Raw genomic sequence first — 20,299 nt, 5'->3', positions numbered from 1 at the left:
GCCTCGATGATGTTATTTACGTTTTCTTCGTTCATTATATAAATTTTGTAATATTCAATTAATTTTCAAAAATCTTCGACTTCACTTTCTGAGTCTGAAATTATCTGAATATAAGAAAATTTGATCCACGCGCTAAATTCATAGGAAAATGCTGCGTTTTGAATTTTTTCTGCCGTAAGTCGCACGGAATTCGGATGAATACCGAAATGTTTTGCAGCGGCGTTCATCGATTCAAATACAAGTTCCTTGTTTGTTTCTAGATTTATCGATTTGACCGCCTTGGCTGATCGTCCGCCGCCGTTACCAAATTTGGAATTTTCACTTTGAGTTACCGCGCGAAGATTGAATAATTTATTATTAGCTTTATTTCCGTCAATATGATCGATAACGAGACCGATTTCTATTGGTCCGTGAAAACACTCAAATACAAACCTATGACTGAGATAATTCGTCCATCTTCTTTTACTCACATTGACGGTAAATCTGAGATAGCCAAATTTATTAAAACTGCCAACATTTTTCCTCGTTCTGATATGTCTGACAACACCATCCGATGATGCCTCGTATCCAGTGATCGTTGGATGAGATTTAAACTCGCATGTAATTGTTGATTTTGGAATCGTTGATTTCAGATCCATATATGATAATCTATTTGTCTAAATCGTTATTTGCCTTGAATCGATTAATATAATCTTCTTCGCAGGTTATCACCGACGAGGATCTTTTTTCATAATATCGCCGTAATTCTCGATAATTTTTTACTCCGCAGGCTAAACACAACCGAGTTTTTCCTCGCGTGCCAACTTGACAAACTAAGCAACGTTGTGGTCCTTTACTGCCGCGTCCAATCGCATGTATGTGAGCGCCGCAATAATCCCCTCTGCAGGATTTATCACAAAATTTTGTTGAACCGATTAATATCCACTTGCAATGCATTATTATAATTTAAACATATGTCTAAAATATAACCATGGATGCATTTGATCTTGATGAGGCTGAATATACTATACCTGAAGTTGATCGGGCCAAGAGAGAGTTTTTCGATGACGGAGCGATTCACACTTGGTCGACTTGGAAAACGAACTCTGTCGATGCTACGATGAATCTGGAGCGAGCCAAGAAAATAATCGAGCATATAAAAACCGAACACTCCGAAGAGCGATTTATCTTTGGAATAAAATTTATCGCACAAATGCCCGACGATACTTGGATTATTCGCGATAAACGAGATCCAGTGCGTGGCGGTAAGAAAAATGTTGTTCTCGATAAAAACTCTAAGCACGGATTGTTACTGGGGATCGATGGCCCCTATTACGCTAGGGCATATCCATCTAGTGCAGTTGTTTATGGAATTTATCGGCTAAATAATAATCCGGATGTGAAAAATCTACCTGCGATGAAAGAATCACCGATGATAAATTGCGTGGCCGAGCGTGTTATCGAGCACATGAAAAACGCCCGACGTGGATCTGGTCTGACCCAGTTGAGGTTGAATAAAATTAATGCGTGGGCGAAGACTGTCGCTAATGGTGCATCGGTGGATGACGTAGCTGCGTTGAGCAAAAAACTTAAATTTCCTATTACGGTGAAAACGTTATCGGGAGAAATATTATACTCGTCGCCGTATAAATCTCGAGGAGCGCCAATCGAGATTGTCGATCACAACTCCCACGCGTGGTCGCAGTCGGTGATGATATTTCCGCGGGATCGTATTGTCAAATTTTATCCCGTGGAATTTTCCACGGCGGAAAATTCTACGGAATTTTCTTCGAAAGATAATTCCGATGCCATGTTTAGATTTATCAAAAAATTAAGCGTATCTGATCCGATATCGATATGGTTATTCTCGAGCGAAGAAAAATACGATCAATTTATTTTGCCATGCGGCGATATTTACCGGGGGGAAATATTACACGAGTCGATGAGAAAACTTGCGGTAAAATATTCGTCGAATCCCGATCAGCTACTAACGAATTGCTTTACAGTTCCATCTGTGGCCGCTCACGCCGCTAGAGAGAGAAACTCGTGGAAACCTACGAGGAACGAATTTCTAACTGATATTCAACTTAGTTGTATCGAATACGGCCATGGTGGATTGTGGAATACCAAGTACTATTTCGAAAATATGATCTCCGTTGACATGAGCGCGTGTTATCCTGGAAGTTTCCTTGGATATGGCGATTGTGCAGATTATTTTGCTAAATTCGGCCATCCTACCAGCGGGATGACAAGAGTAGCGATTAACGGGCCGTTGCCTGATTTTGCCATGACCGGATTCGCTTGTGTTACTTCGTTCGAGTTTGCTGAAAATTTACATAAAATTTGCTATATTTGGTTCGGAAGGCATTTTTCTCAGCGCCGTTGGGTTCCTACGGTGTTATTGAGATATATGCTAGATTCATCGATGTTAGTGTCGTTGACAGTGAGCGAGGCGATTATATCGTATAGGAAACAAACTAAGGTGTGGCTACCGACAGATTGTGACAACGCGAAAGATATAGGAAGAAAAATAATTGGCAAATTTACTCAGGATGGATCCGTTGATCACAAACATCGACACGCTAGGTTGTTTATCAACGATGCGGAGATGGATTTTATAATCGCCGATACGGTATCACGAGGAATATTCTGCAACAGAGAGAATATTATTATTGATGGAGCAAAGTTAGGTACCGTAATTAGCTACCTTGACGGAGAATCAGCACAGTATACGCATTTACGGTCGTCGATGCTCGCTTATGTTAGTATAAATTTGCTATCGATGATAAATAAATTTTCTGATATCGCGGTAAGAGTCGCAACGGATTCGTTTTATATCGATAAAAAATATCAATACAGGCTGGAAAATTTAATCACCGATGGTAGTTCATGGGGTACTTGGAGGATAAAAAACGAGGATATTCTAGATTATTGCGAAGACGCCGATGTTGAAGATTGCGATGAATTTCATCAAGGTAAATTTGAAGAATCTTCGGCAGCCGCATCTGCATTTGACCCAATTTCACGCAGTAAATTCGTCTACCTAAATGGACCTGGCGGTAGCGGTAAAACAACGCGAGCAATAAATTTATTTGTAAATTCCGATATGATTGTGTTGACTCCGACACATAGATTAGCGCGAGAAATAAAGCAGCGCGGCGTTAATTCTTGCACGTATCACAGTTATTTCAAGTACAGCGGTGGATCATGGGATTCGGCACGCATGGGAAACAAATATATCAACAATATCATTATATTTGATGAAATTTGCACGGTGAATTTAGATATTTTAAAATCGTTTCTAGCTTGGTTGGAAGGGAAAAATACCGCTGTGATAATGTGCGGGGATCACGGCCAGCCTGATCCTATCGATGGTGAATCGCCTCACGAATGGCTCAGAAACTTCGTTGATTATTATGAGGAAATCGACGCTGATTATAGATCGGCGGATATTTTGTTGACCGAATTTAAGAAATTGATTCGATTACAGCCGAATAAGATTCAGTGTGACGTAATGAGAAGAATAATCGACGAGACTCCGATGAACGATTTTCTAAATTTGTGGCGTCCCGATCATTTGATCGTTGCTAGTAGGAAAATTATTCGTGATATTATTCAGGAAATGTTATTCAAGCTGCATTGCGAGAAATTTCCAACGCTGCAGGTACCATTATGTTATAGGCCCGCCAATACTAGAAAACAAAATATTAGTATTATTTTACCATGCGGAGAGGAAAAGATTTTGGTCTTGAATGATATTATCTTCGTTGATATTAATCTCGTTAATGACGCGATAAATGCAGAAAAATCACCGTGGAAATTAGGCTACGCAACAACGATACACTCATCGCAGGGATTGACCGTAGATGGACAAGTTTGGATCGTCGATGATAGAATTTCTTGGTCAAATTTGGTATATTTGGCCGTGTCGAGAGTAAGAAAATTATCTCAGTTAGGTAGAATTCGAGTAAACTACATCAGTGACGCTGGCGTTAGTTGAGTATCTTCTGATACTATTTGTAATTCTTCTTTGGTAAATCCGCGTTGAGGCGCTAACGAATCTAGGATATAAATAGCTGGTCTTCCTGACGATCTTGTTACGGCTGATATTTTATGTGTTGTAACGCTCCAGGTTGGGTCGGTTGCTCTTTTTCTGCCTCCTTCAGCCTCGCCTTGCTTATATAAATATCTGACCGTGACACTACCTTGCACAGGCTGAATTGTTGAATCTCGCTTTAGGGGTATATTCGATTTTGTGATTGCAATTGCTGGTTTCATTGCTATTGTTCGAGTTGTCTCGTTATTTAGCGCGTTAATTACCTGAGGCAATCTTGATACCCAATCGTGAGATCGATTATCTTGAATAAACTCACGCGCGTATTGGTATCCGAATAATCTTTCTGCGAGCGTTTTGTTGAATCTTTCGACGATAGCTTGATTGTGATGAACACCTACAATACCGCGACGGATTTTCACATTATTTTTTTTCATCAATGAAGTAACCGCACCAAGAAATTCTCGACCTGGATCAACTTGAAGAAGATTTGGCCATGTCAACGGGGATCGAGAATAAATTTCGTTAAATGACTTAGCAATTTCCGTTACTGTTTTATTCGATAACGGCTCGGCTTCTTTATACCTGCTTGCGATATCAACGACTGTCAAAACATATTTGTATGTGACTCCGTCGACGGTATCGTAAGGAAGAAACATAAGATCCGCTTGATGGACCTCATTAGGGACACTGACAGTGAAACTTGCGTACGGTATTTTCTTAGGCGGGGGAAGATATATTTGCCAAATTGCCTGTTTCGATAGCCACGATTCAGCGACGGATTGTTTTACTTTGGCGGCTTTGGCGAGTTTGGCGATCGCTGATTTTCCTCGCCAGAATCCTCGTGGAGAATAATATATCTGCTCCATATTATCTACCAGCACCGAGTACTAATTTACCTTTCATCGCGCCTTTTACCAGCCAAGTTGCCAATTTCTCTTTGAAATTTTTATTAGGAATCGCGTCTAGTGCGTGAATTAGCCTGATATCAGCGAGGTGTCTTTGTTGTAAATCCCCGCTGCGATACGCAAGATCGTGATAGTAACAAGCTCTATCGATGGCGTTTACCGGATCTTCACCTTGCTTTGGTTGGTCATTATCGTCGAGTCTGATATCGAGCCTCGTTCCGGGTCCACAATAATTATACCCTGGCAGATGCTTCTCTCCGGCATATTTTGCCCAGGGGGTCCCAGGTAGATTTGTCAAGGAGGCTGCGATATCTCCTCCGGTTCTTCTATTTTTTTTTTTACAAATCTGAACTTGCGTGTCTTGCAAACTTCGCATTCTCCTGCAATTGCGTTCCTGTTGTTGCGTGTGACAATTTCGGTTGGATTTATCGTAGCTGTGTGCTTGCGGCACTTAACACAATATAGATCCATGTATTCTAGTAACATGAATGTAATTGATTTTTCAGCCACGAAGCGACGCGAGCAAATAAAACACAACGCGGTATTACCGAATTCGATTAGGATGATAATCATTGGTCCATCAGGATCTGGAAAGACGCAGTTGTTGCTAAATTTGATCATGCGATGGCTAAAATGGGACAAATTGTATTTGGTTGCACCATCCGTGGACGATCAACGTTGTTATCAGGTGCTAAAGGAATTTAGCGACAATACCGACGAAGGCACAATCGAATTCATCACAGATATCAATGAAGCTCCATCCGTGGAAAATTTAGACGGCGATGTTAATAATCTTGTTGTATTCGATGATGTTATGCTGGACAAGCAAACCAACCCGGCTAGGATATTCTCGCGTGGCAGACACAAAAACACCGATGTGATTTACGTGACGCAGAGATATACGCAGATTCCGAAGGTGATCAGGGACAATTGCAATATTTTATCGGTGTTCAATGGCGTAGACACGCACACGCTGAGAAATATTCATCAGACCTGGTGCAACGGCGACATGGACATAAATAAGTTTAAAAATTTGTTTAGCCGCGCTCAGGCAACGCCGCATGGTTTCATCACGATCAATCTTCACGATCCACGCAGTAGGTATCGAATTGGTCTCGATCAAATTTATTCATGAAAAAGCAGCCCCTAAGACAACAAAAAAATTAAAACAAAAATCTTATCCCGAAGAATTCTTCTTAATTTTCTTTTTTCCTGTCTCGAACGCTATATTTACTAACACACCGGCGCGACCAACCGATGCATCCGGTCTGAAATTCACGAGAATTAGCTTCCGTAGAAGGCCGTAAAAGTGAAATCCGAGGCTTCTACGGAGAAAGTTCGCGTAGGAAGGTTTATTTTGTCTGTTCAGGATGGTCTGTACAACTTCCCTGCTGCTCATGTTACCTAATCGACTCCATACACATAGTCCTGTCTGTTAACTCTTAAGCAATGTAGTGTATGCTACGTTTAACAGCAATTTAACCATTTTACATTTTTGGTACACATCTATTATATATGGACATTTAGAAGAGTAAAATCCGATCATTATAGCTGTATAATTATTTGTTACATAATAATTTTCTATGTGCTTTAAAATTTTGAGAGAACTCGTTCACCGTCAAGTTAGTGAAGCCACGTGACCAATCGCAGCTGCTATTTCTCATACTCGAAATTTTCAAAAACAATTTGTCCTCGTCTATATCATTAATTCATCTGAATTTTGATAATTTAGAAAAAGTAATTGCTGCCTACACCAATATTAAAACTTTTATCTAAGTTATTAAAGCTTTCATAGTTGTGATTCTAATCTTGAAAACTTCGTAAGTACTGAACGAAATCCGCGACCTCCATTTTGAAGAGTGGATAAAACGACCAAATTACTTTAAATAGCAGATTTTAACCAGAGCTTAAACACTGACCACGTGATCTGACGTAATGGTCATTGACAAAAATAAATCTAGTATCTAATATATGGTTTTCACCGAAGGTGGCCTACGAAAACCTGCTTAAAATGGCTGATATTTACATCATGCATCAAAAGGCGCTTGTATGTGAATCCGGTAGTTGCGTCCAAAAGGCACTTGTATGGAAATCGGATAGAGGCGTCCAAAGGCGCTTGCACGAGGTACAAGGATAGTTCAAATCAAAAGCATTAGTAAAGTTCACATTGTGTCACTAATAAACAGATTATTAAAGGAATAAATGTGTCGCAGTTAGATTAGCTCGATCTCTCCACATGCTGACATTTGTTTTGATCACATGGCACTATGGCATCGGCGTTCACTTACCTCGTATAGCAGAATGCAATACAGGGAGCATACAAGAGCAGGGAACCAGATTAACTATGGTATATATATATATATATATATATATATATATATATATATATATATATATATATATATTAAAAGGTAATCCAGTAATACATGCCTTTCATTCGCAGTCTTAGCCCTAAACATACACCTAAAAACCTCAAAAATCACGAGGGCCAAAACGTTGGGTTACTATATTTAATTATGTGTTGATGGATTGCATGTCCAATGTTTTATTCCGAAAAACATGGTGCATGTACTAAACTTGTGAGCCACCCCATGAAATAAAAGTATCAGGTATTGTAATATTTATGATGGTCTTCATTCTAATAAATGTTTTGTTATGATACATTTTCACCTCTTTGTCAGACCCCAATACGACAGTGTATGTGACTGAGGGCACCCAGTCTGTGCTTACATGTCCTCTGACGTCCGTGATAAAAGGCCTATCTTGGAGTGGACCACATAGCGAAACTGCATATAACATTAGAGGGACGACTACATTTAATATCAATGGACTACCAGCCGAGTTTGTTTCCCGCCTGGCGGTGCAACCAACAACTGGAACTCTGATCATTAACAACACTCGGAGGTCAGATGACAATCTGTATAAATGTAATATTGGAGGTCCTATAAATTATGTCCAGCTCGCAGTCTTGGGTAAGAGTTTTATGTTTATACTCTCTTGTTCATCCATCCATCCATCAATCCGTATCTCACTTTCTGAATCTATAATATGCACATATGTAAAAGATACGCGCATTTAAAACATACACATATGCCACCCTATTTATAAATACTCTGAAGCAACCCATATAACATGTACATAGAAGAATGCACAAGTGACTTTTAAACATACTGTTTGTCCGGATTTCATTGTACTCAATATCATATTACTGTAAATATTCATAGATAACACAGAGAAGCATTAAAGTCAATACATGATTGAACTATGGCCTTTTTCTGACTGAATCGACACAACTATGACTTATTGTGCCATGTTAATGCATCTTTTTTCAGAAAGAGCTATTTTCTTAAAATAACCACTTGCAGTAAAGCTGACATGCATTTCCAGAACACCCCACATTGCAGTTGCGTTCTTAATCATACAACGTTTGCCCTGCAATGACGCTCCTTAATGGAGCAATAATATACTAAAATTCACCACCATGCATTGACCGGGACATCTATGGCTTCTCGACCATGGAGCGGTTGAATGGCATTTCTGATTGATTTTTGAACAGCCAGTCAATGTCGGCCACCCATGGAAATACTGATATTTGTATCTCTATACTTTATGCACACATACATATATATCTGAGACTGACCTACATTTACATGTATCTTGTTCCTTTCCCCCAGATATGTTATTGAGTTCATGAATGTACCTTCATCAACATACCATGATAAGAAGTGGGGATAGGTTTCTAATGATTTGCTCCCTCCCACTAAATTAAAAACAGAAATGAACAAACAGAAATATACAGTCACATGAAATTTGACTGTCCTTTTTTCTCTAGGAGACTCGTATTGGGTATTATGCACGATATGATTAAATGGATAAATACAGTATACTTTTGCTTTGGTGCCGTTTCGAGGAAAGGTAGGCCGTCAGAGAAATATAAATTTAAGATCCATCACTTTAGAGATAGAGAGAAAGAGAGAGAGATGGAGATGGGGCATCAATCACATGTCTTCCACTTAATCAATTTTAGTTGGAATGCATTGTACCAAATACAGAAATCCACTAAATGATCTTGAAAGAAACTGGTCTGTTTGTTTCATTTGTTTGTCTATATAGCCAGATGCGCCATTACTTTCAAGCGGGGAATCGCATTGAAATAGTTAAATGTATAAGATATATATTATGATTTGGTTATTGACTCAACATTTCCCATCTGACAGATTAGGCTTTTTTTATTATGATAGTAATGTTTTTATATTTTGCCTTATATGAATAATCAAATATTAGGACACGTGGACACAACCATGCAGAATGCCTTAAATTGGTTGAACAAAAGAATTGATATTTTTCGACATTATAATCCATTTCAACAAACTTTGAGGTTAATCAAGAAACTATAATTTGATTTGAAAAGTACAGTGCCTTAAGTCTGCAAAAGATCAGCTCAAACTGTCTTTATTATGGAGATATCATTTAATTTTCTATTGGGCTGTTTATTTGAAGAAAACAAAACTTGTGATAAGTAAAACAATTACATTTTTTAAAATCAGTTGAAAAGAACAATATAATCCCATTGATTAAATGACCAGTATATTACCATACATTATAAATACAGTTAGAATTACACTAAAGCTCATAGCTGTGTACATGCATGTTCAGTTCCAGGACTGGATCATTACATGATAAGGACGAAAATGCGGATATCGTTTAAGTGTAACTTAAGTATTTTCTGTTTTGTTTTGTGTTTTATTTTAACAGAAGCGGATGTCATTGGGAATTTAAATGTACATATATCATAGGATACCTTTCATGTTTAAACAGTAGGATAACTTTACACTGTCAAAGAGAAACTCAATAAAGTCTTGTTAAGTCTGTGTTTATTTTTGTTCTGATGTACTGGAATACAGTAAAAGCGTAAACTTGTTTCAGAAGGTGTCAATCAGCCTCTCATCAATAAAAAAGTACTGAAGTATTAGTACAGTTTTTGAGTCATTGCGTCTATGTCAGTATAATGTAAAATTTGATTTGACATTATATTTATGACATTATTTTCATATGAACTAAGACACATTTAATCATGTGGTAACAATATAAACAAATTGGTTCCTCTCTCTCTCTCTCTCTCTCTCTCTCTCTCTCTCTCTCTCTCTCTCTCTCTCTCTCTCCATGAACCACTATAGAGGATGTTTGTAGGGGTTCATATACAGTAAACCATTCCCATTTGATTGAAACCATTGTCACTTAACAATGATCATCCTTGACGACCATGCGAGAAAGCGTGGTGTGCAGAGAAGTTCTTCATGAGCTGCCATGGCAACTTCATCAGCACGTGCAGGGAGATAGTGGTGGATTTGTTTCTTAATCCTTTCTACTCTTTCCACACCATTTGTGTTACTTGGGGTTCTGGAAATACATGTGAGATATACACTGTTTTCTAATAATTGCCATAGAATAGGAGTATGGATTCCCATTAATGTCATAATGTTAAACCTGTATAGTATTATTAGTGTTGCATAAACCTTTAAAGTCATCAATATTCCATGCACATTGATGTCTTTCTTCTACTACTATATCTTCAAACAATGAATTGGTATGCCTTTACGGTTTACAAACCTTTGCATTTTTACCTTTAGTATCACCCCAAAATCCAGTAATTACTAACGCAACAGAGGACATTGGGTCAGGGAGGAGGGTATCACGGGTAACAGAAAACAGTCAGATCACCTTTGTCTGTCAGGTCAGGGGAGGTAACCCACAATCTTATGTGAAATGGTTACGTGGTGGCGTGACTGGTTCAGAGGTCCCTGCGAGTAATTCTTCACAATATAACGCAGATGGCACATATGATGTAACATCAATAGTGATTATAATGGCAACACGATCTGAAGACAGAGTCACATATGTATGCCAGGCTGAACATAGAACTTGGACATCTCCACAAAATGCCTCAGTGGAACTGTATCTCACATGTAAGTAGAGTTTATTTACTTGGATTTAATAGAGTTATATCCTTTGATTTTATAATTTTGTCAATAAGTCCACTACATATGTGTTAAATTATTCATTTTGTAAGTGTCACATTGCACGATGATCATTGTATACCAATCAAAACTCCCGCTCAGCTACTTTAGGGATTGCTGTGAAGTCAAAATGAATGTGCCACCCAAATGTAATGTATCACTACTTCTTCTTAATGAATGGTTCAAAGTGGACAAATTTGGTTTGGGGGCTGTGCTGCACATACCAGCGGTTGTAAGATATGACTGTCCTTAAATAATGACATGCGATACTCTGACCCACAAGGAGTCTAATTTTGTACAGCAAGGAGAGTCAAGGCAAAGACAGCACAAATTTTAGTTTCCTAAACAATGCTTATTTTTACAGGACATGCAGAGAGCCAAGAGGCACTGAAGCAGAGCAGTCTCACTCTGTAGCTGCCCACCCTATTTGTTGTCCTGGGTTACACTCTTTCGACTTTAAATTTAGCATGATCATCTGGCTAACTGATTAAAATGCTGTAAGAAAAAGCATAAAACAGCAGGTAAAGAACAAGAAAGGAAGAATGAAGACTTGTGCCACAAAATGAAAGAGATGGGGGTATGATGCTAAATAGGACAAGTAATGACCTAAAAATGAGGTAACAGAACTGTTGAAGGGAAATGCAATACAAAAGTTTCATTTGCAAGAAATGCATGGGGAGATTTAGAGGATTAATGGCATTTATAGTCATAATCACAATTTTTATGACTCGAGAAAGCAAAGCCAATAAGCTTCATAAATTCAACATATAATTAAATTCCTTCTAATATAAAATTAACAGTTGAAAGGAATTGATAGTATTGTGAATCAAATGCCTAATAGGCATAAAAGCTCTAACGCAGATCCAAAAATACATTGTTCCAAATGAACTACAATATTGAATGTTCCTGTGTATTAATAGCCTTGAATAGGCTGATATGCAAACAATCTTGATGTATCACTAAGGTATAAACCAGAATGACCTTGAATAAAATAAAAAAATTCCCCCTAAAGTGATTTCATCCGATAGTCAATAATTATGATCACAACAACCATATAAACACACGAGACACAATAAAATCACTAGGATGTAGGTTAAATGTTTGCAGAACTTTCAAAAGTTGGTAAAGAAGGCTAGACCTTGACCTTAAATATCAGTAACAAATAATTACATAGTCAGGTGCCCCTGCATTATATAGACGATGACAAATGGGTAATTATTTAAAAGTGAATGAAACTAGTTGAATAATTGCAGCGTTTACGAGCCTAGGCAAGGAAAAGCTGGACATTATTAAAAAAGTTTCATGACTTTAGTATTAAATCATTACCCATTTGAGACTTTTATTTATCACATAGTTTTTATTTCATTGCAAATTAATATAAGTAGAAAAAAATCCAAATAATATCGTATATTCTGACATTTCATGTGTTGTGCGTAAAAAAGTCCCAAACAAAGTTGATCTAGTATAACGTTTAAAAGTAGATTATACTTTTCTTGCATTACATAAGTCAAAGAACAATCATACATCAGAATAAACAACATTTTACACAGGCAAAATCATTTTTCAACACCGAATGTCCAATGCTCGTGATGTCACATTGTTTGATGAGGTACCAGTTATAATGCAGTAGATAGTCCATGTCTGAATAACCTAGCATGTCACTTTCACAACAAACAAATATGTTGTTGCAAGATTCATTTAAGAGAAGGTTTCCTAGATGCAGAAATTCCCACATTTACTGTAATGTATTTTTGACATGATTTTCCAGAGTTTGATTTTGAATGATAGACTACAAAATATGTAAGTTAAACAAATGTCATTCTGAGTCAGAATTGCATCGCATATTAACCACATAAATATGCAGTGGTTACATAAATATCTATCAGTTTCTTTATATCCGGTTTGTATCCACATACTTCTTTGAACAGAGGTGAGATTATTTACTTCTGAAAGTTAACAATTAAGCCACACTTGTGTATATGGTGGATTCCGTACTTCAGGTTTACTGCTCTCCTACAACACCAACTAACACATTTGCTAAGAACTTAGCAATACCCTTAGTTTTTCTTCTCCTTGTTCTTGTTCTTGCTTTGGTATTTTATCGATTTTTACTTTTATGATATGGTATACATGATATAACAAGTCCCTGCAATGGTAAATTAGCCGTATTCAGTCAGATGAGACCATTTCTGTATTGAATTATTTTGGTGAATTGAATAAGAAAATGTCGGCCTAAATGTTTATGGACAGCAAAACGTTCCAGAACATGGGGTTAAAAAAGTTTTCTACAACTGTAGCCAATCAGTAAAGAGAATACTGCAAAATACGTTCATGGGCTTTTTTGGACCAATCACAACCAGGTGAAGTGATATGTTCACGTTATAATATCAAAATTATGAAACTGCACTCACTATAGGCAAAGTTTACCAACCATATGATCAATATGCCATAACATGTCACATGCACTGCAAGCACATGTAGGGTGTGAGCAGTTTGAGAAAGAAAAAAAAACAGACCAATAATCTGCTTATCCAGTGAGTTATGCAGAAGTAGGCAAACTTAAGTTTGCCATGTTATGGTGTATTTTACTGTTGAGCAACAACAATTTTTGCCAGGGACACCAGTTGTCTAGAAGATGGGTATGCCATTGGATACATATACGAATTTGACCATGACTACGAAGGCCCTGGTTGGCTAAACGGTCTTAATTGCTTATCATTGTGGATTATTGTTGTCTCACCTCTGTCTGCGGGAATTCAGGTCTCAGACCCAGCCATTGTGGGTACTTGAGAATGTTTGCCAGTAGTTTTCCTGTGTGTGGGTGGTTTTTGATAATTTTCCCCAGATTCTTCCTCCACTAGTTATAGTGGCGGCCATTATAGGCAATTGTGTGCTGAATAATGGCATTAAGCCCCACAAGAAAAACAACAACAATGACAATGACAACTTGCTGATGCTTTCATTTGACTTATTCAGTGGCTATGAGGAAGGTATCTTGAATCTATATGTGTACAGTACGAAAGACAAGTTTTATGATGATGGAGCATCAATTGCATACTTATGTGAAAACTTCATCCTTCTTGTTAATTTGTTGACCCCTAAAGGTCTACCTAACTTGTGGCTGGACATGACTGACATGCACACCATGGGCATAATTATCATTTATATTAAAGAGCACCCGCTTCTAATAATGTTTTCCACGAGTAAGTGATTAGGTGATAAGAGAAAGTTTGATCCCATGATGGACAAGAGTTGCAATGTTGTAACTGTTTCATAGTCATTGTGCAGCGTTCTTATCATCTTAAAGAGTTAATCTGGCAATCTTAGTCACGCATAGGATGCAGAGGAAGATGTCGCCAGCCGGGAAATGATTCTAAATTGTGGTCATCACAATTCTCAGATTGGTCTCATAGCATACCTTGCATTCCCAAGTAATGTTTAGCATTACTGCTGGCCACATGTGAAACTAAGCACGTTCACATTTGTTCCTTTGCTTTTGATAATGTTATGTATGACTGAAGCTTCTGAAAGATTGTTTGACAAGATGATCCACAGCCACAAGTTTAAGTGATTTGTCCTTTGTTTCATATTTCATTGCATCTTTAGGTTTAATGTCTATATGTATCACAATGAACAAGATAATGAAAACAAGTGAGGTGTTAAGCAATTCCCACCAGATACTTGTTTTTTTTATATAAACAAAATACAAGAAGTGTGAAGTTAGAGGTTGATTCAGTAATTCAGCTTAAAAATATAATTCCTAATGCAATAATGATACTATAAAAATGGGATGGTCTTATTTGTCAAAGGTAGTATTGTCAATTTATGTTGTTGCCTGCACGGTACTGTCATATTTTTCCTGGACAGTTGCATTATTCAGATATGATAATTCTCCGTATTAAATCGTAATTCCGCTTTTCTCCATACGAGAAAAATCGGAATCTCAATGTGGCTGCTTTTATATCATCCCTAATCCGGTTTTTAAAAAAAAACAGTCTGTCTGGTTGTCTGGAATTATTCAATAATATTCAAATTAAAGTATTTGTTTCATTTATTAGTTTGTGCAAGATCAATTTAAAGAGTATTCTGGCTGGTCAAAAGTTCCTACTTATCCGATTCATCTTCCTATCCCGGAAACTGATGGAAATCAAAATATAGAAGCATGCTCGCCAACATTGCATCTTGAGTTTTAAGAGAGAAAATAATGCAAAATTTTAGGATAAAGGTTCAATAAATGTGTGGATATTGGAATAGCTCAAGCAGAAAGTTGACGGAAATAACTTGGATGGTTCATATGAAAACTGTTTGCAAACGGACTGGCAGTTTTTATCTTTTTAAGAAAGATTTGAATTATGCGAATCGAGGTAGGAAGAATTATACAGAGAATGTTATTATGAAATCTAATATCCGAAACACAAGTTACAGCCGATACAAGGAGGTGCATGAAATGAAAGACAACCCTTTTTGAGAAAGTAAGAAAGAACTGAACACTTAGTCAAAAACGTCAGTGGTGACAGAAAGGAAAGCAAAGGAAATATCCAAGGTTGCGGAAGAGCACGACCGGCATATCTATTTCAGCAGGTTTTGTCCAGTTTGGTAAAAAACATGAATACATGCAATTATTTGTATAGAAATTGCTATTGCATTCTTTAACAGATTTCTTTTTAAACGAGATAAATGTAACATAGCATTTGCTGCAAATATAGACAAACTTTTGTAATAAACTTACTGTGTGAATACTGACACACTCATGTAATAACTTCAGGACTAATATTATTGGTGATAAAGTTTATGTGACAATGAACATAGTAACGTTATACAAGTATTATCGAAAGTTGTAAAAGATATTTTTTTAAAATATTTTTCTTTTGAATAAAGTAATAATGTTCTAATTTAGTATAATATGGTCTAACCAAAACAGTATTTTATGAGTATACAATGCATATTTGGCCAGTGTTATGACATTATTTAGCAATGCCACCTACAGCATTGATGGAACGAATATTGAATCATGTCCCGACGTTGTCAGGACGATATTGGGTCTGGGAAGATATTATAATGATTATTTGTGGTCTGAGGGTCCATTAGTGATGATATACACAGATACATATGATCACTCCGAGAGCAGCAATGTGACGATGAACGGTGCTGAAGACACATCAGTGAATAAAATTTTAACCAGGGATTTGCGCACGCCGACCAATGTTAAATGGCAATGAAGAATTTTCATGCACAATTCTACTGTCGCACTTATTTGGATTCAGAAGAGATATCCGGAAGCTTATTTTCAGTGTTAAACACACAATAGTATTAGTTCTAAAAGCTACGGACAACTAAGCAATCTGGTATTCACCTGGTGTTGATGATGGTAAAGTGAAACTCACAAAACGTAAGTTGTGATGTCGACAATGACACCATCACTCATTGAAGAAAAACAGCTGCTCTCTTTCATAGATAGCGGTAGTAAGTCAAAGCTGTCGTGGTTGACGATGACCACATACAGTGTCTAGGGTAACGTTGCTGGGTTATTCACATGGCAAATAGCATCACATTAGGGAGTTTCAGCACCACGACATACACACACACACACACACACACACACATATATATATATATGATTTGACTGCGTATGTGATATGAGATGAGGTCGCAGATCTTGATGTTGGATAAGGTTAAGACCAAGATAAAATGTTCCATTACAATTTTATGTAATGCCTGAAAGCTGACAAACACAAACTAAGTATACATAACAGTATGTTAATGCCATGTGATTATTTATAGCACAGGCAATCCGTTCCCAATTAATAAGTCACTTGCATAGCTCTGAACCCAATATTTCACAAGAAGTATGGTAAGTAGACCATCTTCATGAAGGTAATGAGTATACTGTCATGAATTTATTCCAATGTATTGGGTAGGATAAAAGACAAACTATACACATTATTTGACTATTTTGTTTATTTGATATATGTCCATCCACCAGAAAATGATACATGTCCATCCACCAGGAAGTGCAGCCTAGTCAAATATATTAAGCCATCAATGGTATGTATAGCTTCGAAAAGAATTCAATATTGTAGTATCTCCATCCAATATTTAATTATCTGCTAATGAGTGATCAATATCGTCTACCATACTAGCACATGCAGTCTTTATAAATGTGTACATAATATATGTGAAAAACTAACTACAAAGCTTTTATTTCAGCAATTAGGATTCTGAATATATTTTCATGACAAAAAAGTTTGGTATTGGAAAGAAACACAATCATGATTGTTAGGTTTTTAAGCAATATTTATGAGACAATAGTGATTTGTGTTATGTGTTAGTTTAAATAATATTTAGCAGTGTACAATTTAGAATGATTAATATGTTGATGTGCATATTCTTTGTGGATTTCATTTTACCGGAGTGTTGGAAATAAAGACAGTTTAAAATGCACTTGATTTAACTATGCATATTCTATGGCACATAGTGTCTCACGGATATATCGGTTTATTTCTTACACAATGGATATGAATTTACTGGTCTGTACCAACTCCCTGTTGTATTGTTCAATAAGATTAGGCAGGGGTCTTAGTTGCTTAGTAATTACATAGTGTTATTGCGGTTTATATGAGGGTTACATTTTTGAAGCGTGCGCATAATTTGAGATTCATGTACATTGAGATCATTTTCTCCATATAAATTCAGTATGTTAAAATTAGGGGATGCCTCTGCAAAGTAGATTTTTAAAAAAGTAGGAATAGGAAACATAAATAAAAACTTAAAAAGCAGCAGAGAGGGCGAACAGACCCAAGAATTCCGACAAAAAAATAAAACGTCCATGAAAAAATCATCTCGTAGAAAGGTCCAGGTTTTTACAAATAAACGCTTCCTTGAGATTATTTATTTCTGTAATGGCCGATTATATTAATAAAACCTTAGTTCGAAATAGTAGCTGAAAAATAAAGTATTCTACGTGTTTATTTATTTTTGTTCATTTTTTTTGACGACCAACATTGGTAGGCGTCCTCTCTGCTGCTATCCTAATATTTTATCAAGACCTACACGATATCTTGTTCTAGGATCGTGCAAATTTATTGTTATAAATCCATGCGGAGTAGATTGCGCTCATGAAAAGAAGTTTTTAAATTTAATTATATCCATGTCACCGCTGCACCAAGTTTGATGAATATTTCTCATCGTGTGTGCATCTACGCCATTAGAAACAACTAAAATATTACAATTGTCTCTGATCACTTTTGGTATTTGTGTATACCGTTGAGTAACATAGATCACATCTGTATTTTTATGTCTGCCGCAAGAAAATATTCTAGCTGGGTTTGCTTGTTTATCTAGCATCACATCGTCGTATGCAACTAAATTATCAATAAATCCGTCTAAAACATTTACGGACGGTGCTTCACCAATATCTGTTACAAAATCAATAATATTTTTACCGTCATTTATCAATCTTGCATTTTCGTTAAAATCTTTTATTACTTCATAACACCTCTGATCATCAACGGATGGTGCTACCAGATATAATTTATCCCATTTCAACCATCTCATTATCAAATTAAGTAATAATTGCTTCTTACCCGATCCAGATGGTCCTATGATAATCATTCTGATGGAATTTGGTAACGCAGGGTGGTGTTTAACTGGCTCTCGTCGCCGAGTTGCTGAGAAATTAATTATATCCATATATTTTATAACATGAATTTATATTGTTTACGCTGCAGAGTTAAAACTCCAACTACTGATTTAACTACGGTTAGAACAAAAAATAAAAAAATAGCGTATGGTGGAAAATGTTCTGTATGCGGTAGAAAGAAATTTTCGTTTTCACCTAGTAAGCGCGGTGGTGATATTGCTAATTTGATGTCAAAGTTTCCAGGTGCTCCATGGTCTAAATACCCAGGAGAAAAACATCTACCAGGATATAATTACTGCGGTCCTGGTACCAGACTTGATATCAAGTTTGATAATCAGGATCAACCAAAACTAGGCGAGGAACCAATAAACGCTATTGATCGAGCTTGTCACGCTCATGATGTTGCTAATAAAAGTAAAAGTCTACAAGATAGGCATATTGCAGATGTGAAATTAATTCACGCGCTAGATTCTATAAAAAATAAAAATATCAAAGAAAAATTAGCTAATTGGTTAGTAAGATCCGCGATGAAAGGTAAATTAGCGCTTGGGTCTGGTAATATATAATGGAATCAATTTATTATTCACCAAGAGGATACTGGAGAGGCAAAGCTGCAATTAGTAAACTTGCCGATGCAGCAGCGGTTAAACATTCTACTGCTAAAGCGTGGTTATCCAGGCAAGCAATATGGCAAATTTACCTACCACTACCGAAACGAATTCAGTACGCATATTTCGATGTTAGTGTTCCTAATGAAGTTCATCAAGCAGATATTCTGTTTTTACCACATGATACTGTACGTAGAAAAGCATACAAGTACGCGTTGACTGTTGTTGATGTTGCAAGTAGGTACAAAGGGGCAGAGCCGCTATCAACTAAAACAGCATCTGAAGTAGCCGATGCGTTTGAACGAATTTATCAACGAGGACCATTACGATGGCCACAATTATTACAGGTTGATCCTGGCAAAGAATGTCTTGGTCCAGTATCATAATTGATGAAACGACATAATACCAAAATACGACGAGGGTATACTGCAATTGTGGAGCGATTTAATCGAACACTTGTCGAGCGGTTATTTGGATATCAATATGCAAAGGAATGTATTCAGGATACGAGATCTCGCGAATGGGTTACAAGATTACCAAGTGTGATAGCTGCATTAAATAATGAGATCACACGAACAACCAACATGAAACCCATTAATGCAATTACAAGAGAAAATATACCAATACAACGAAAGGATATTGAAAAACAAAAAATACTGGATGATGTTACAGTTAGATATTTATATGAACTGGGTGAACTTGAAGGTGGTAAAAAAAGAGCTACTGATCCTATTTGGAGTGTTACCACACACAAAATGTCCACCGTGACACTATCCCCAGGTAGACCCGCAATCTACAGACTAGATTCAACTGCTCCTCAACGTGGATTTATACGTGAACAACTACAAATAATTCCCGAGGATACACAACTACCACCGCGATCACTTAACTAGAGCCTCTACGTCGATTACACTCGAGACAGGTCAACATAACATTGTCTCATGTATGACCGCGACTAATATCTTTTCTATCTACGGTAAATAGTCTTGAATCATTACTCGAATACCTCCACAGCATTATACAATTACAACTTGCGCAATGATTATTCTGCTGCTGTTTTAACTCAATAATAAATTCAACATCAAGATCAAAGT

General features: G+C 36.9%; 1 protein-coding gene across 1 annotated transcript in view; it reads left to right on the top strand.

Moving 5' to 3' along the window:
• Positions 1-10,773: 10,773 nt before the first annotated feature.
• LOC149782386 (synaptogenesis protein syg-2-like) overlaps positions 10,774-20,299 on the top strand; it is a 68,496-nt gene continuing 58,970 nt past the window's right edge. Inside the window, exon 1 of the mRNA XM_089935124.1 lies at positions 10,774-10,907. Within this exon, the coding sequence (XP_089791250.1) occupies positions 10,808-10,907 (100 nt within the window). The 5' untranslated portion in view covers positions 10,774-10,807. The remainder of the gene's footprint in view (positions 10,908-20,299) is intronic.

Source organism: Sinohyriopsis cumingii, chromosome 15 (genome assembly GCF_028554795.1).
Source record: "Sinohyriopsis cumingii isolate HCF-2022 chromosome 15, ASM2855479v2, whole genome shotgun sequence".
Taxonomy (NCBI): Eukaryota; Metazoa; Mollusca; class Bivalvia; order Unionida; family Unionidae; genus Sinohyriopsis; species Sinohyriopsis cumingii.
This window is presented reverse-complemented; position numbering and strand designations above follow the sequence as displayed.